This window comes from Pinus tabuliformis, chromosome 7 (genome assembly GCF_031772625.1).
Source record: "Pinus tabuliformis cultivar Carrire ecotype Pingquan chromosome 7, CPIR1, whole genome shotgun sequence".
Lineage (NCBI taxonomy): Eukaryota > Viridiplantae > Streptophyta > Pinopsida > Pinales > Pinaceae > Pinus > Pinus tabuliformis.
In genome coordinates, this window is record NC_142293.1 from 499,832,605 (window position 1) to 499,851,049 (window position 18,445).

Here is an 18,445-nt window from a genome sequence, read left to right on the forward strand (position 1 = left end):
TATAACTACAATAGTAATGGGGTAATCACTAGTATTATAGGGACCCAACATGCCCCTCTCCTTCAAAAAAGTGTTGTCCTCAACGCTTGAGCAGTTCTGGATACTTCTGCATAAAATTCTCATCCTCCCATGTGGAATCTTCAGCGGATAAGTTCTTCCACTTGATAAGATACTCTGAAATTGATCGATTTCGTAGCTGTCGAGTTCTTGTTTCTGTGACTGCTTCCGGTTCCAATATAATTTTTCCTTCCTCGTCAAGTTCTGGCAATATTGTTTGAACTGGGAGCTTGTCGCCTATAACCTTCTTTAAACATGAAACATGGAAAACTGGGTGCAATCGAGAAGCTGCAGGAAGCTCCAATTTGTATGCCATAGTACCAATCTTTTCCAACACCTTGTACGGACCATAATACTTTGGTGATAATTTATTATCCTTCTTAGCTTGCTTTAGGGACATTTGCTTATATGGTTGTAGCCGTAGGAATACCCAATCACCTACATCAAAACTTCTTTCACTGCGATGTTGATCTGCCTGTTGTTTCATTCTATTTTGTGCCAACACGAGGTTATCCTTTAAGAGTTGGAGGACTTGTTGTTGATGTTCGATGTGATGTTCCACTGCCTGAACCTTAGAATTTTCTCTTAAATATGATGTGATTGATGGTGGTTGATACCCATAAAGTGCCATAAATGGGGTCATTTTTGTTGCTGTATGGAAGGAAGTGTTATACCACCATTCAGCCAGAGGCAACCATTTGACCCATTGTGTCTGTTTATCAGATACAAAGCAACGAAGATATCCTTCCAAACATTTGTTTACTATCTCAGTTTGCCCATCAGATTGAGGATGATAAGATGAGCTATGAGCTAACTGAGTACCAAGACAAGAAAATAATTCTGTCCAAAAATTTCCAGTGAAAATGGGATCTCTGTCACTTACAATAATCTTTGGGTTTCCATGTAGCTTTTGAACTGTTTCCATAAATGCAGTAGAAACTGTACTGGCTTTAAATGGATGTGATAATGCACAAAAGTGTGCATACTTGGTAAGTCTGTCAACTACCACCATGATGACACTCTTTCCCTCAGACTTGGGTAAACCTGTGATAAAATCCATTGAAACCTCCTCCCAACGTTGGCTTGGAATGGATAAAGGTTGTAATAGACCCGGTGTCTTAATTGTTTCAACTTTATTTTGTTGGCAAACCAAACATTCCGCCACAAACTTTTGAATATCTGATTTAAGGCCATCCCAAAAAAATTCCTTCTTAACCCTGTGGTAAGTTTTTAAAAATCCTGAGTGCCCTCCTAAGGGAGAAGTGTGCAATTCCATAAGAATCTTTTGTTTTAGCTGGGAATTCTTACAGAGGTATAAGCGATCTTTGTACCATAACGAATCATTTTGCCAGCTAAATGTATCAGAAGTACTGGAATCTTGTTGTAGCTTTCGAATAAGTGCCCACACTTCTTCATCATTCTTCCATTCCTCCTTTGCTTCGTTTATCCAATCTGGTTGGATAATAGAAATGGCACACAACAATGCTTCCACATCCTCATCCTTTCTTGAGAGTGCATCTGCCACCACATTTTGCTTCCCTTTTTTGTAGATGATTTCAAAGTCATAACCCAACATCTTGTGACCCACTTTTGTTGCTCTTCAGAGGATAATCTTTTTTCTAAAAAGTATTTAAGGCTATCATGATCCGTTTTTACCTTGAAGTGTCTTCCCATTAGGTAGGGTCGCCATTTCTTAAGTGCATGGAGTATTGCCAACATTTCCTTCTCATAAATAGCTTTGCTTAAAAACTTTCCCTTGATTGGACGACTTTCAAAAGCAATGGGTCTTTCATCTTGCATTAGAACAGCACCAATTCCATTTCCTGAAGCATCACATTCCACAATAAAGGTTTTTGTGAAGTCCGGTGTAGCTAAGACCGGTGCTTGGCACATTGCCTCTTTAAGATGTTCAAAGGCCTTTGTTGCTTTCGGAGTCCATGAAAATGAATCTTTCTTCAATAATGTTGTTAGAGGTGCTGCTATTCTCCCATAATTCTTAACAAACTTGCGATAATACCCTGTCAACCCAAGAAATCCTCGCAGATGCTTTATGGATGTGGGGATTTTCCATTCCTTAATGGCTTTAATTTTGCTAGGGTCTACCTTAACTCCTTCATGAGATACAATATGACCCAAATATTCCACCTCCTGGACTCCAAAGAAACATTTGGATCTTTTTGCATATAATTGTTTCTCCTCCAATAGTTGTAGCACCTTGTCAACATGTTCAACATGATCCTTCCAAGACTTGCTGTAGATTAGTATATCATCAAAAAATACTAACACAAATTTTCTAAGGAATGGTTTGAAAATTGAATTCATCAAACCTTGAAATGTTGAAGGTGCATTGGTAAGGCCAAAAGGCATGACCAAAAATTCATAATGACCCTCATGAGTTCTAAATGCCGTTTTCGGAATGTCTTCAATCTTCATTCTGATTTGATGATATCCCGAACGAAGATCCAACTTGGTGAAGTAAATTGATCCATGCAATTCATCCAGTAATTCATCAATGACAGGAATGGGGAACTTATCTTTAATAGTGAGCTTGTTGAGCTCCCTATAATCTGGACACATGCGCCATGATCCATCCTTCTTGTGCACCAATACTACTGGAGCTGAGAAAGAACTTTGACTCGGTTGAATTATACCAGCCTCTAGCATTTCTGCAACCATACGTTCAATTTCACTTTTTTGGACATATGGATATCTGTACGGCCTGATGTTTGGAGGAACACTTCCTGGAATCAGATGAATAGCATGATCATGATCACGCATAGGTGGGAGACCTTTGGGAGTCTCAAATACCTTGGAATGATTGTCCAGGACTTTTTGGAGATCTGGAGAAATAGATGATTCCAATGTGGAAACATCTAGCGAACATAATTGTGCAATTACACCTCTTTGCTCCTTTTTTAGAAGCTTTGTCATGCCATTAGAGCTGATTATCTTTCCTGGTTTCCCTGCAATACCCCTTAATTCAACTTCCTTTCCTTCCACAGAAAATTTCATGAAAAGTTCTTGAAAATTAAAAGCTATTGTACCCAAGGATTGTAGCCATTGGACTCCTAGTACAACATCAGCACCTCCCATTGGAATGGAAAGCATTGGGCTAGTCAATACATATTCTCCCATGGATAGCTTGATATTATGGCACTTTCCAGAACAATTTATTGTTCCTCCATTTGCAATCATCACTTGACACTCTGGTGCTGGATATAGGAAGCAATTCAATTCTTTTGCTACCCTACAATGAATAAAATTGTGGGTGCTTCCTGAATCAATCAACACTATTACCTTTTTCTTCTTGATTTGTCCTTCTATCTTGATGGTTTGAGGAGTGGTAATTCCCGCCAATGCATTACAAGATATGGTCGGATTTATTTGTTCTTCATCTAGGCTTTGTTCTTGGAATATATCCTCTTCTTTTGACCTTTCTTGCTCCTTTTCTTCTTCCTCTTCACAATCTATGTAGAATAATTTCTTCTCAGCACAGTTATGACCTTTTGTGTATTTGCTATCACAATTGTAACAAAGCCCTTTTGCTCTTTTTCCAATTGTTGTGGTGTCAACCTTGTAGGTTGTGGAAGACTATGGGCAACAACACTTCCGTCTTTATAGTTGTGAATGGTATGCTTCCTAGTTGCCATAATTTTGCTTTCCATTTTTCTTGCTAACCTGAATGCCTTCTCTAATGAATCAGGTTCCCAAATACGCACATCATGTTGGATATTATCCTTTAAAGACCCTATGAACACATCAATCCTATGCTCCTCTGGAATATCTTTTAACCTTATGTTCAATTTTTGGAACTCCTCAATGTGCTCCATTATTGAACCCTTTTGTTTGAGACTTATCAATTGGCTAAAAAAAGTGTTGCTTTTTGTATCCTCATAATGTGCTATCAATTCTTCCGTAAAAATTGCCCAAGTGATAAATTGTTTACGAGAACAAAGCCATTGATACCATACAAACTGATTTGGTTCCAAATATAAAGTTGCCATACGTACCTTTTGTGTGTTTTGCACATTATTGAGATCGAAGAATTGCTCCATCTGTAATATCCATGTGGCGGGATCCTTGCCATCAAACTTCCTCATATCGATTTTTGGAACATGGTGAGTCTTCGATCCAACATTAGAGTCTATGGAATCATGATTAACATTTCTTTTGTTCTCATCATGAGTTTCCTTTAGTACTCTTTCACCCTTAGTGACCATTTCTTGTAGCAACTTATTCATATTTATCTTCAATTCTTCCATCTTATCATCCATGCCATCAATTTTAGCGTCCATGCCATTCACCTTAACTTCCATGCCATCCATCTTAGCTTCTACGCCTTTCTTTAAACAGTCCATCTTAGCTTCTACACCTTTCTTTAAACCATCCATCTTAGCTTCTACATCTTTCTTTAAACCATCCATCTTAGATTCTGTTCTTTTTTGTGCAAGGGACAGTTGTTGCACTTGATCTTGTAATTTTGATATATCATGTTGCATTTCTTCCTCTTCTTCATGAGTCATGCTAGAGCTTTCAGGTTCCTTACTAGGTGTTTGCATTTTCTTTCCTCGGGGCATCAGTTACCGATAATAATGCTCTACTATGCCCTTTGAATTCCTTCAAAATAAATTTTCAAACCAAGCTTAAGCAAAAATTTAAAAAAATCTACAAACCTTTTTTCACTTTGTAGGAGCTTGATATTGCCTCTGATGTATCTCTGTACTTTCCAATCATTTAGTTCTGAAATTGTGACCTGTAGTAGCTCTCTGTGTCCTCTTTCCAATGCCACCAGTCTGATCCAAATTGGATTCTCCAAGAAAGAGTTATGCACAATCTCCCAAGATGACCTGATTATAGACCTTTCCAGAAGAGTGAACTTGTATGAAGTGCCACGTGTACAATTTTCGACCTTTGGTTCTGAAAAAGATATACAAGAAACTACAGTCTGTCCTCTTTCTGTACCTTCTTACGAAATTTCAATCCGATCCCCAGAGAGAAAGTTATGACGATTTTCCCTAGGTCACCTGTTTTGAATGTAATTCAGGAGTCTGCAAAAAGACCAACTTCCTCAGAGCATATCTCCGCAAATATCACACGAAAAGATCTGAAATTCGGACCCAAGGTTCAGCGCGATTTCTTCTCAAATGGGTTTTTTTTGCGACTTCTGAAACGTCACAGAAAAAAAGTTATAGCGAAAATGCCACGATGACCTGTTTGGAGCAGCAAAACCCTAGAATCCAAAGCTCTGATACCAAATGTTATGAAACCAGCTCAAGAAAAGATAGAAAAGAAAGATCAACGCCTTAGAATTCAGCCTCTTCGAGGGGGAAACCTCCTTTACATTACATAAATGAACAATTCTTGGATGATACAAATGACAAAACCTCCTTTCTATATATAGGAGTCTAAGGAGACAATATAATCCAGCCGACCTAACAATAATAATATAAAGCCACAAAAATAACAATAGAGGGATTCTATGGGGCACAGAAATAACAATATGGGGGTAATAGGGGCACAACAATATAAATAAGGGGTATAACTACAATAGTAATGGGGTAATCACTAGTATTATAGGGACCCAACAACTACAATGACCTTATAGAAATTCATATGGTGAAGTTTGTGTCGCTACTTATGCCAGTGCTTGAGGAAGGACTGAACCCCTGACGCAACTATTGGTTGATGGGCTTTGCACCAACAGTTGATGTGGGTTGAAAAGATTTGCAACAAGGTGAGGTAGTGTGAATATTGAGTACGTACGCAAAAATTTTGAGTTAAGCCCCTCTATTTGTGTGTCTCCTCGATTTTTTGATCAAGCTCAAATCGTTTCTCACATCAATATTTCAACTCAGCAAAGAGTTCATTAATCCTTTCACTTTTTTCCACCTATAGAGCTTTGCTGCAAAGTGGGTTAGCTCGACCCAACCCCTTAACTGCCAGCCCAACCCTTCAATCAAAACGATGCTTTGAGGACTACCTTCTTTCTTTTTATCCTGCCATTACCGCCATTGAATAAGCTGAAGCCCAGTGTCTTTCTTTTGTTTCTGCTCGAACAGGGTCACAACAAAGTACCATTATCATAGTTTTTGGGATATAATGATAGTTGAGATCATAGGCTACTACTACTATCAATCACAGGCACCCAGATAGCACCCTAACAGATAACACCATAAAATTCTCCTAAGATCCACTCGTCTAGATTGACACATACTACAGGCGAGAGAGACAGGTGAGAGATAATTGCTTTCCATATAGGCTTATTAGCATGTTGCAACTTTAAGTGGCGTGGTTTTGAGCTTGCATGACATATTATGAACATGGAGTAAGGAAACACGTGGCTCTCATGTGAGGGTCCACAATCGAGGTCATTTATTCGTTATATTTACAAAGCACTTTGATGAATAAATTTTTGATTCATTAAGTTTACAAAGCACTTTGATGAGAAATTTTTGATTCATTAAGTTTACAAAGCACTTTGATGAAGAAATGTTTGATTCATTGAGTTTACAAAGCACTTTGATGAAGAGAATTGTCGATCGTCCTTAAGTTTTTGGTTGTAAATACGAATTGCATGCATTTTGCTCGCATCTTCGATTTTTATTCCCCTCGATTCTAAAGCTTTTCGAATGTGGACCACTGTGTTTCTTAGGTGCTTGGGTTTTGGAGCATTCTTAGGTGCATTTAGTCAATTGGAGATTGAGGCCTTTGACTGACTTCTCAATTGATGTGTGTGACTTGAGTTTTTTCGGTTGTGACTTGAGTTTTGTGAGTTGTTGCTTATGCCTGGAGGTTTGGAAGTGGTTGTTTGTTTGGTTTAGAAGTGGTTGTTTGTTAGGTTGAGGTTTGGACGTGGCTTTTTGTACCTTTACTTGCTATTTGGAAATGGAGTTTCAGCCCCGATCGGTCTTGTGGGCCCCCCCAGTTCTTTCTTCCCCTTCTTTCTTTCAGGGCCTTCCTTTCAGCATTCGGTCCCTCATGTGGTCTCCCGTGTTATCTCGTTTAGCCCCGAGTAGCTCCGGGTAGCTCTCGTTCCTTCCTGCATATTACCCTCCTATTTCTTTCATTTCTCAACCTTCCAGCTTCTCAGTTTCCCGTCAATAGCTTTGTCTTTTAGTCAACCACTCAGAGCTTTATTCCACATCTCAGTTAGCTCAATATTTTATTCAACTCAACCTTTTAGAGCCCTACGTCCATGAAACGGTCAGGACTCTCCAACTTCTACGCACCTCCCCCCTCACCTCTCTCACCTTAGACCACACAGCTCCACCTCACTTGTGCCTTCTAATTCCATGGATCATATATGCACCCTCGCCCAGCGTTGTGTGTGTCCAACTCAGTCTATGTGTGTGAGCGAGTGCTATTGTTATTCTTATAAAACTATAATAGCATATGATCAATGAAAGCACATTTGGTCATCCTGTAACCCTGTTTGAGACTGAATATATAAGTCCCTTTATGGGAGTCCAATGAAATATTGTAAGGTTTTCAGGTCAATAATATAGCACAAGAATTTCAACTTTCATCTTCCAAAAACGAGGACTTTGTAGAACAGGGCTTTGAGTCTTGGTCTTGAAAATTGGCTCTATGGATTAAATTCAGAGAAATTTGCTTTGATTGTGCGCCCAACCAATATCTTTTTCTCTGTGGTTAATGACTGAGTTGTGGTTAATCACTAAGCTAGTATTGGTAAGTCCAAAAATAACTGCTTTTCCCTTTGATTTCTAGTAAGAAACCGCAATAGTTTAGAAGCATCTTCAACATGCGAGTATACGACAAAAGATTGATGTCTGAAATATATTTCGAAGACCAGGTTTTTTCATGCATTTTTTACAACATAGTATGCTGGTTAAAGCGGGGTTTGTTTTTAGCAAGAGACATCTTAGTTATGAAAGGTGTTTTTCATCTTATCTTTGATGATTTGCTAAATTTTCCAATGTCCAGACCCTCAGTGATTTTTTGGAAATGTTGATGTTTTCAACAGTGCATATTTGTACTTGCGATGTCTAGAAATTTCATTTGGAAATGTTAATGTTTTCAACAATGCATATTTGTACTTGCTATCTAGAAATTTCAATCGTCGTAGAAATATCATTTTCAACTTAACTCAACAAAACCCAAATGAAAGTTATCTAGTGTTAAATTGCATTCTTTACATGAGCTATGTAATGAACACTGACATGTCCCAAAACAATGATAACCCAAAATTTATATAAAGGAATACTGATTATTACAACATATCTGGCTCAGATGATATGTTGTCCATGTTAAAACAGAGGCCATGGTCTCGTGGCCAACAACTAGCCTTGATAATAGATCATCCTAAAGATAGACACATGAATATTGATTATTACAGTATACATGGCTTAGATGATATGTTGTCCATGTTAAATTAGAGGCCTCATGGGTAGCAACTAGCATTGATAATAGATCATCCTGAAGTTGAATGCTCGAAACCTGCAATATAGCAATCCTTAATCCAGCTACTATCTCCTAAAAGAACGCAGGGGAAAGGAAGAAGCTAAAAGAAAAGCAAGGGAAAAGGAAGAAGCTAAATTAAGTGCATAAACATATTAATATTGTATTCCCTAGCTATTGCAACTCCTTTGCAAAATTAGACATGGACAGCAGTATTTTAAAGAATCAATTGCTCTCGTAGGGTATCTATCAACATATCTAGCAACAACGATGGTAGTTTGTTACCATTGTGGCAATTCTAGCATAATTTTAAAGAATCAGTTGTTCTTGTAGAGTATCTAGCAACGTATCTAGCAACAACAATGGTAGTATGTTACCATTGTTACAAGTCTAGGATAATTATGTTTCACAATTATCATTGTCTTTACATCTCTTTGTTTATCATCTAACACATTATTCCTTTCAATTATTCATCCTTAACTAATCATTTGATAGAGTGCATTTCCAGTATCTATAAACTTCTAATGAGGGATGTGATAAACTATAACCATACTTATCTGCTTTCCTTGACATTGAAATCAGAATCAGCTAAAAGAAAATAAGCAATTGTGAAAAGAAACCTTCAGAGCTAACAAACTAACTCACTAAATAAGGACATGAATAATAGAGAGGACTACAACTCGATATTCCAATTCTATGAATAGATCATATTGCCCCAACAATCGCTGATACAATTAAAGGAATATCCCAGTTAAGCATAGTTTCTTTCAAGAGTTTGTTCTTACGCCTTTTATATTAGACATCGTTGTGGATTTAAGAAAAACTTAGTTTAGCTAAGCATAAGTTTAAGAGATGATGTTGTTTCTTCAAACACATAGTATACTTGATGGCAATTACTTCAATGGTAATAATAATGTGTTGTTTTGTGCATTTTACATCAGCATTCTGCGCCATTTTGAAACACATTTATATGGTTGATTTCTCAATTCCCTACTAAATATAATGTTATGTTAGTGCTCATGAACATCTCCTATGTTACCAGAAAAGCGAAGTGAAATAAAAGGAAAGGGAAAATAGTAGTGAGCTCAGAAGGTTTTGGATACAAAAAATAGGGCTATGAAATTAGAAATAAATAAACAAATTCCAAATTTGAAAATAACCTTATTTTTTGCATATAATGTGACAGACATATATGGATTGTTGTGCAACAAGTAAAGTAAGTCCCATCACCCAAAAGGTTATACTATATTGGATTTCATTTAAAATAATAAAATTTACATTTACAATGTTCCCAATTACAAACTTATGAAATACGAATAAGCTAGAGTTTTCAATCCAATAGACAATAAACAAATAAGCAAAGGGGACTCAGTTATCTAGCATATTTTTCATTCTCTTGCAAAACCACGAAAAGCAGCTCCCTATTCTCGTAAATTTTGTCAACAGCCATAAACCTACATTATAGGTGTCCACTAAGGTATTATGGTTGCTACTGGGATTAAAGACGAAAATTTGAGTTTCCATAAACCAATTCTTGAGCTTTTTGTAAAATTAGGTGATCAAAGTTGATACCATTGTATTTAGGCCAATGTTGACAGGCTTCCACAAAACTTAGCTAAATTTTGGTTCTGAGTTGTCCGCAGTCCACAAATGCACCAATTTCTTGCAGAGCCAAAGCTTGATTTCCGGGTTCACTACATTGCACAAGCCTAATGTTTTGTGCATATCTAGTCTCCTCAACATAGTGGCAACTGAACCCCAGGCTTTGTATCAATACAAGCCTGACTACCCTGGTGCTAGACCATAGTCCGTGGGCAATTAACAGAATTTTGGTTAAAAAGGTACATTTTTTACAAACATTTTTTTGGTGTATAGTTGAGATGGGTATGTGGTGCATGGAGAAGGCATCAAGATGTGTGGTTGTGGATGGTATAATGGAGACTTTCTAGGAAGTTGTTTTCCATTATCATCATATTCAGTTGCCGATTGCTTGCACTATTCAGAGGTGGATTGTAGAAAATTTTTACCAGCCACTTGGTCAAAGATAAGTTAATATTTTTTTGGCACAAGGGTTTCTTTCCAATATGACCATGAATTGACAGTGATAGAATTTGCTTGGTTTAATGATCACATCATTAGGTTTATTAGGTGTTAATGTTAGATAATTAGTGACTTGAGACATGTTGTAATAAAGTCACGGGTCCTTTTAGTAAAAATGTGAAGACTTGTAAAGACTAATGAGCTTTGCAGTTATTTGTTGACTCTTAGACTATGTTACCGGATCCGCGAGGGGCAGGTTGCGAAAACACGAATCCTCGAATCTGAAACAGATTCGGATACGGATCCGTCTGGATACGTGTGAGATCCACCAAGAAACAATTCTAAATATTCTGGGAAACTAATCCTGCATACAGGAGCAGTTTCATCCATCTTGGTCGCAGATCCCATGGCTTTAGAAGCATATTTGGCAACAACGAACTCTGTAATGTGCATCGCTAATTCACTGTTCCATTCTTTGTGTTTTGGCATTTGTTTTAGAAAGTTTTACAAATCTGTTTTGCCATCTTCTAAAACGAAATCCTCATTTCCTCATCGCCCGTTATAGGAACACATGTGGCATGGTAACTATAAGATAGTAATAATCCTCATCGCTCATTAAATTTAAAATAAAATAATTTAAACCATAAACCATAATATTTAATGTTATTTAATTATAATATAAATGTAAGCGAATAATAATAATATGGATTTTAACATACCGTTAACCGCCATCCTCATACTATTATAAAAATAATATTAGTTTTATAAATTTTGACATAACAATTAAAATTTAAAAAAGTATTATAAAGTTTAATTATTTAATTATAATATAAATGAAAGAAACAATAAAAATTATAACGATTATGCTATGCTCTATTAATTTTATAAATTTTGACATAACAATTAAAATTTAAGAAAGTATTATAAAGTTTAATTATTTAATTATAATATGAAAGAAACAATAAAAATTATAACGATTATTGGTCGGGTGTGATGTGGCTATGCTCCAACGTGGAGTCGCAACCTGCCCATGGTAATTAAAAATACTTCCCATCCTTTACATTTATTTTATGATTTACATCACCACTAAGTGGTCGCTTTTGCTCTTTGGTTAAAAATACATATAAAATCTCTATAATTTTTAATAAGTGGTCAATCTCTATAATATTTAATATACAATTAAATATGATATAAACATTTAAAGATGATTATATTATAATTTATTTATTTTTACCATAAATAATAATAATACAAAATTAAACTATAGACTAATTAAAATAATTTAAATTGTGTAGTTTCAAAAATATAAATTATAAACTAATTTAAGTTATAATATAAATTATTTTTAACTATTATACATAAATTAAATTATTTTAAGTCATGGTTTGTTTTTCTATATTATTTTAATGCTTCTATAATTTTAATAAGTGGCCAATCTCTATAATATTAATATAAAATTAAATATGATATAATACATTTAAAGATGATTAGATGATTATATTATAAACTATTGTTTTAACCATAAATAATAATAATAATAAATTAAACTAAATTATAAAATAGTTTAAATTGTGTAGTTTTCAAAGTATAAATTATAAACTAATATAAGTTATAATATAAACTATTTTTAACCATTATACATAGATTAAATTATTTTTAAGTCATTGTTTGTTTTTCTATATTATTTTAATGTTTTTCTATATTACTTTTTTCATTTTATTTTATTGGTCACAATTACGTGTTTAGATTTATAAATTATCTAATGATTTCATTTCAATGCTAATGTTGTTATTCATGAATAGTTCTTGCTAATGTTGTTATTCATGAATAGTTTTTTATTTTGAACTTTGAATATGTTTTTTTAACTTTCTAAAATTTAAAGAATATTATTATATAATTTTGTACTTAACATATCCTTGTATCCTTGCCGTATCCGGATCAGCGAAATTTGTTATTCATGAATAGTTTTTTATTTTGAACTTTGAATATGTTTTTTAATAAAAAATTTATTGAATATATTTTTTTAATAAAAATTTTAAAAAATATTATTATATAATTTTGTACTTGACATATCCTTGCAGTATCCGGATCCTCACTTTTCAAAATTTTGGCGGATCTGTATCCGAATCCGTTTCCATATCCAGATCCTGGTAACATAGCTCTTAGCGCAATGCTAGTTGGTTTTACAGGTGTTTGACACTCTCATGAGCTTTGCATCACATTTTTTATATTGAACGTGGCACAATCTTGTTCTCTCTCTATGATTAGTGGAGCAACACCAAAGACCTTTGGTAGTACTTGCATGTGGGATAACGTCTCTATTATCACATTAGGATTTTCTTGGTTGTGTAGGAATGCTACAATGAGATTGGCATTTTGGACGTTCAATAAAGTTCTATTCTCTCGGCAACTTTATACTGTGTGTGGATAATTTAATGTCTAGGGAAATACCAGATTGTTCTGGGGCCATATGTTGTTTAAAAGAACATGGCTTTTCTGTTTTTTAATATTTCAATTTTGATATTGTTGATTTTGCCAGTGAAGACAAGATGGAATGTTAAACAAGGAAAGTGGACATGAATTCTGGAACTATTTTATTTTGCATCAGTGAAAACTTACAAATGCAAAGTAGATTTATGTTTATGATCTTGTAAGGTCGTATATAGTTTGACAGAAGTCAGGACATTTGGTTGGCAATGCCAATGCTATTGTGAGTTATTGCCTATTTCACAAATCAGGTGGGCATGAATAATGATATTCGCTGCCAAGTTGTGATACATTTGAAATATACCTATATGATTGGTTACAGTTTATAAGGTTGTGATTTGCATTTGCAAACATTTTTATTGGTTCTTGGTACAAGCCGTATGGGAATTTGTTAATTTGATAGTTAAAAAACTGTCATTACCGCTGGTGATATTTGTTCCAAATTTCCTTTCGTTTTTCAGAAAAAATAACTGTGAAATCTATTTCATGAGTTATGCTTGATATTGTTGCTTTATGTTGACACAACTACAGGGGCTGACAACTGGTGGGTTGCCCACTTTTATTGATGTTGGAATTTGTTAATTTGATAGTTAAAAGCCTCGGTCACCACAATTTGGAGCATCCTTGAAATACATTAAGTTTGGTTTATGATTGTATTGGGCTCATAATTGAATATATGAGCATCCCCTTTAATTTTAGAAAACAACATGGACCTTGTTTCATTAACGTTAACCTCCTTTGAATTGTTCAAAGCAAATCCATCAACTGCCTTTTTCTCAATGTTCATCTCTTTATTAGTACTATATACATGGGAATTGTTGCCCAACATCTTGCAAAGAGACCTTGTGCTTTTTTTCATTATTGCATTCTAGGTTTGCGTCATATTTCCATGCCAATTCTTTGCGAATTCATTAGACATTTTTCTGTTCATACTACATAGTGATTGAACCTGCTGTAGAGTCATCAAGGATAAAGAGCTCTTCACATTCTAACCTGTTTTTTTAGCATGAGCAGAATTTGTAATATCTATAAAACCTTCAAACTCTTCATTCCTTTTTAGATTTGGAACATGCCTTCCCATTCGTCCTTGAATATCTGTTCTCAACTTTCATTATACTGCAAGTCTTCATCATCAAATTTTTGTAGCCCATCAAATTACAGTATATAAGATCTTCTTACAGCACACCCCCTTATTTACCTCAATAAGGAGAGGTGGTTCCTATGAAGAGCTGATTCTCAATGCAGAGTCATGAGAATGGGATCTGAAGGGTTTGCTATTTTCTTTTTTGCATTTTACTTTATTAATGTTAAGTATGTAGGAGATCTCTCCCACCCTGCACTATAAAAGCACATTTCACCCTACAATAACAAGACCTGTAGTTAAAATCAGATCCTTTTGTATCTAATCAGTTCTTCCCATCATGATGTATCAATTAAGAATGGCATTTTAGGGATTGGGTTCTGATATCTAGTTTCACAGAAGTACTGGCAGCGGTTGCTTCAACCCTTTCTATAGTCACGTAAACTAATCATTCCCCAAATAAATTTCGTTTTTGTTCTAAAAACCCCTAGTTCCAGAGTTCCAGTGGGAAGGGACACAATTGGATCCAAACTGTTGCAGATGGTATGGAATCATTTGCCACTTTAAATCCTGCTATTAGGTTTTCCATTTGCCACTTCAAATTCTACTGTTAGTTATTCTTATGCAATCTTATAATGTTAAAACGTAAGTCGTCCCTGAGCTATTCTCTTTTCGTCCTCAATGCTAGTGAGTACTACAATGAAAAGGCTTTTTGTGGAAAGAATAACCTGTAACTCTCCCTTTAGATGTCAATTATATGAGATCTATCCCCTTAATGCTTTCTCCAAGGGCCAGGCACCTAAAAATTTAGGTATAAAGAAATGGTTGCCTAGATAGCTCACCTCCTCTGCTACCACGTCTAGCTTTGTTAAGATCTTTGGCTTTTCTTTCACATTTGGGAAGCATGAATTCATTCAATAACAGTTTTGGATTTTGTGGATTTTGATTAATAAGTTCTTTAAAAGGGAAATGTTGGTACATTCCAAAAGAGGGCAAGGAATAAGTACCCTGTCTTGCAAAATCAACGAGTATATAGGTTGACATATATCATGTTAGATGTGGAAAGCCTCAGCTGGCAGAGGTATGGGGAGCTTATGCTTGACAAATAAAAAGACAGGTTGTTTACTATCTAATGAGATTATCAGAAAATAGGAAGCAGACAGAAAGCTTTAACTAGGATATAGGACCAGTAGCATCAATGCATTGGATAGGAAATGACAAGAAAAAACACTTACGTAGCCTTGATTTCTGTTGGTGAGGGCTAGAGCTTCCCAAAAGAAGTAACTAGATGCAGAGAACAAAACCTCTCAACATTTTTGAGAAATACGATATAAACTGGGCCAATCCAAACAAGATGTATTCTCCTTGTGTGTTTTTGGTCCAACACATCAAATTCAAATCGATTCAGTGATTTTCACAACAACAGAAAGCTGCATCAATTTAGACAATACAAGGAACTAAGAAAAATTATGTAACTTGCACTCAAAGGTCACCGATAATTATGTCTGTATAGTGTCTTCTATCTTTCCACCGATAATCTATTTTTGTCTATCCCAAGGTTCTGTCATCCAACCCTTGTCAACTTCCCATCTAGTGAGAGGTCCTTATGATGCCAAAACCAAAGCTTACTCTGAAATTGTTGAACACATGATACACCACAAATGCAATGCCTAGATACCTCACAATTGCCGTGGGTCAAACATAAGTCCAAGCTGTGGGAATCTAGTAGGCTGAGACTCTAACTCTAACAACCAAAAATTTGTCTTGTGGTCATTGACCACAACATTTAATGTAGAACCGAAGATGTCCAGACAAGCATGAGCATCATTAACCAATCTCTGCTTAACACTCATAGAATAAGGATCCATTAGCAAAATGATTGTTGACAATCTCGACCCATCCAGATGTAAATGATTGTTGACCATCTCGACCCATCCGGATGTAAATGATTGTTGACCATCTCGAACCATATGGATGTAAGATGTCCTTCACTTGCCCCCGAATGCCAGCAACTTCCAATAGGTGATCCAAGACATCCATTGTCAAACATACAAATATGGGGCAAAGGGGCACCCTGGAAAAATGGATTGATTTATCAAAATTTGGGGGGATAATAAGTTATTATCAAAGCCAAGCAAACCAACATGTCTGTGATGAAGCTCCAATCTGCAGAATACTAGGGCGCTAGCCACTGTCTCCAGCCCATTGTAAGGCTTCTCAAGTCTAGATTACATGTCTAGAATAATTGGACCCTGTACAGAACCTGTCTTCTCTTGTGGAACTACTTTCTATGCAATTGAGCGGATTTGCAGAGCCACTGCTTTAGCCATGATCTTGCATGAGACACTAAGGAAGGTAATGGGCCTCCAAGCTCCAACGGTGCCCCTAGCTACATTCTTGGTAATGAGTTTACTAAGGCCTTGATTGAGAGATTTAGATAGCCTTCTAGAAGAGAATTGTTCAGCTATCTCAACCATTCTTTTATGAAGGAGACATTTTTCATACACATCCTTATTTTTCCTCATCTTTCATTCAGGTTGCCTAAGGAATGTAAGGTATGAGGATTACAACTTAGGGTCCATTAGAGCTCAGTCAGGAAGCATTAAAACATCCCATTCAAGAATTGCATACATGAAGGAAAACCATTTCACCTTTTCAAGTACTCTCAAGGCCTGTGCTAGTTTAGGACCTTTGGTTCTCTTGTTGATATGTATGCTAAATGCAAGAGCATAGACAATGCAACTAAAATGTTCAATCAGATGCATGAATGAAATATTGTCTCATGGAATGTGATATTTGCAGCCTGCAGGATATGCTCAAAATGGTGAAAGTGATCTCTGGGCCAACTGAACTTCTTGCCTGCGCAGAATCCAATAGGCCATAAATCAATCACTTTCCGGGAAGCATTGCTCACTCTCACTTCCTGGGCTATTGTCGACCTCTTGCTAATGCTACTGACTATCGGCGATGAGAACAGGCACTGAGCACCTTCTGAAACTGACCGGCTGTATTGAAGATCTCTCGACAATGACTGTTATCAACCCAACCTGGTATTAAAGCCTAGTAGCCAAGTATCCCAGGCCAGCCTATCCCATGATCTCTATTTTTCCATTGCATTTAGGTACAGTGGTAAGTGTTTTGGCAACACCCACAAACAGAGGAGATATATTCAAAACTAGAAGAAATGACTGGGAAAATAAATTTGCACAATATGAAAGAGGTGCAGAAGGAAGATTTTCTGTTTCAACTTTCAACACAGTGAGAAGTTGGCTATTGTTTGCGGAGTTATCAGCAAGTCGTTTCCATCAATGTAAGGATGGGCTGTGTTCTTGTTGGGATTATTGGTGATGGCAGTAATGCTTCCTAGCGTTACACTGCAAAAACAAAACTTGCAATATGCAGAAACAAAACTTGCAATTTGATGTGTTGACAATCGATGATATTGAATTATTCTCCATGACCTTAATGCTTCCTAGCTTTACACTGCAGAAACAGAACTTACAATATGATCTGTTGTTATTCTTAGACTAAAGTTGGATTGGCGATAATAATGACTAAGCTATGCTATCCTAGAAACCTTCATGTGCTGAACTAAATAGACATATCATGGTTAGGCTGTCTCTATATAATTTGGATGGCATTGAAGTATCTTGCTTATGTTGCTTCGTTATATACGATGTTATAACCTAAGCATATCGGCTGGGTATACGATGTTATAACCTAAGCATATTGGCTGAGTATACGATATTATAACCTGGGCATATTGGCAGGGACTACCGCTACGCAGTTGCACGCAGTTGCCCTTGTTGATTGTAGAGAATGTGAAGAAATAACAACATTTATTAAAAAGATAATTTTATAAGGCAAATAAGATTTCAGAACACATATATTACAAAGTTGAAATTCCATGACACACAAGATGAACCGAGGAATAAAATTCCCAAATCAAAAGAAAGAAACCATATGTAACTCAATGTTGCTTTACACGTTCTAAGCTAGGCGCAAAGCAGTTAATCTATATGCATACCATAGATTATCACAATTTTTATTTGATGGTATGCAAAGCAAGGTCTTGCCATTTGTCTTCACTACCTTGTGGAAGCTCCTCCTGACCTGGCAAAAAGGAGCAGACACTAGATCAGATAACCATACCGACTTTATTATATTCAGCAATAATAAGCTCAATTCTTCTCCCAAAATAACAAAGAGATACGATAAAAACCTTTCAAACAATAACCACAGGAAGAAAGAAGTCAGAAGTGAGATAATTATTATGGAACAAAAATGTCCCCGGAGATCAAAGAAATGCAATGAATGTCAAGCCAAACTATGAAACTAGTAAGTATTCAACCCAGGAAACTA

At 35.9% G+C, this 18,445-nt stretch overlaps 1 protein-coding gene across 14 annotated transcripts in view; it reads right to left on the minus strand.

Moving 5' to 3' along the window:
- Positions 1-18,445, minus strand: part of BNS (bonsai) — a 154,412-nt gene that overhangs the window by 8,266 nt on the left and 127,701 nt on the right. For 7 of the 14 annotated variants that reach the window (XM_089458373.1, XM_089458372.1, XM_089458374.1 and 4 more), the window contains one exon: positions 17,906-18,196. Coding sequence is in view for 3 of the 14 variants with exons in the window: in XM_089458377.1 (XP_089314503.1) it covers positions 18,129-18,196 (68 nt within the window). In the remaining 11 variants the exon portion in view is untranslated. Of the gene's footprint in view, positions 1-8,238; positions 8,515-17,905; positions 18,197-18,445 lie in introns of those variants that run through there. The other 7 variants (XR_016266658.1, XR_016266660.1, XR_016266657.1 and 4 more) reach the window with 2 other exon arrangements.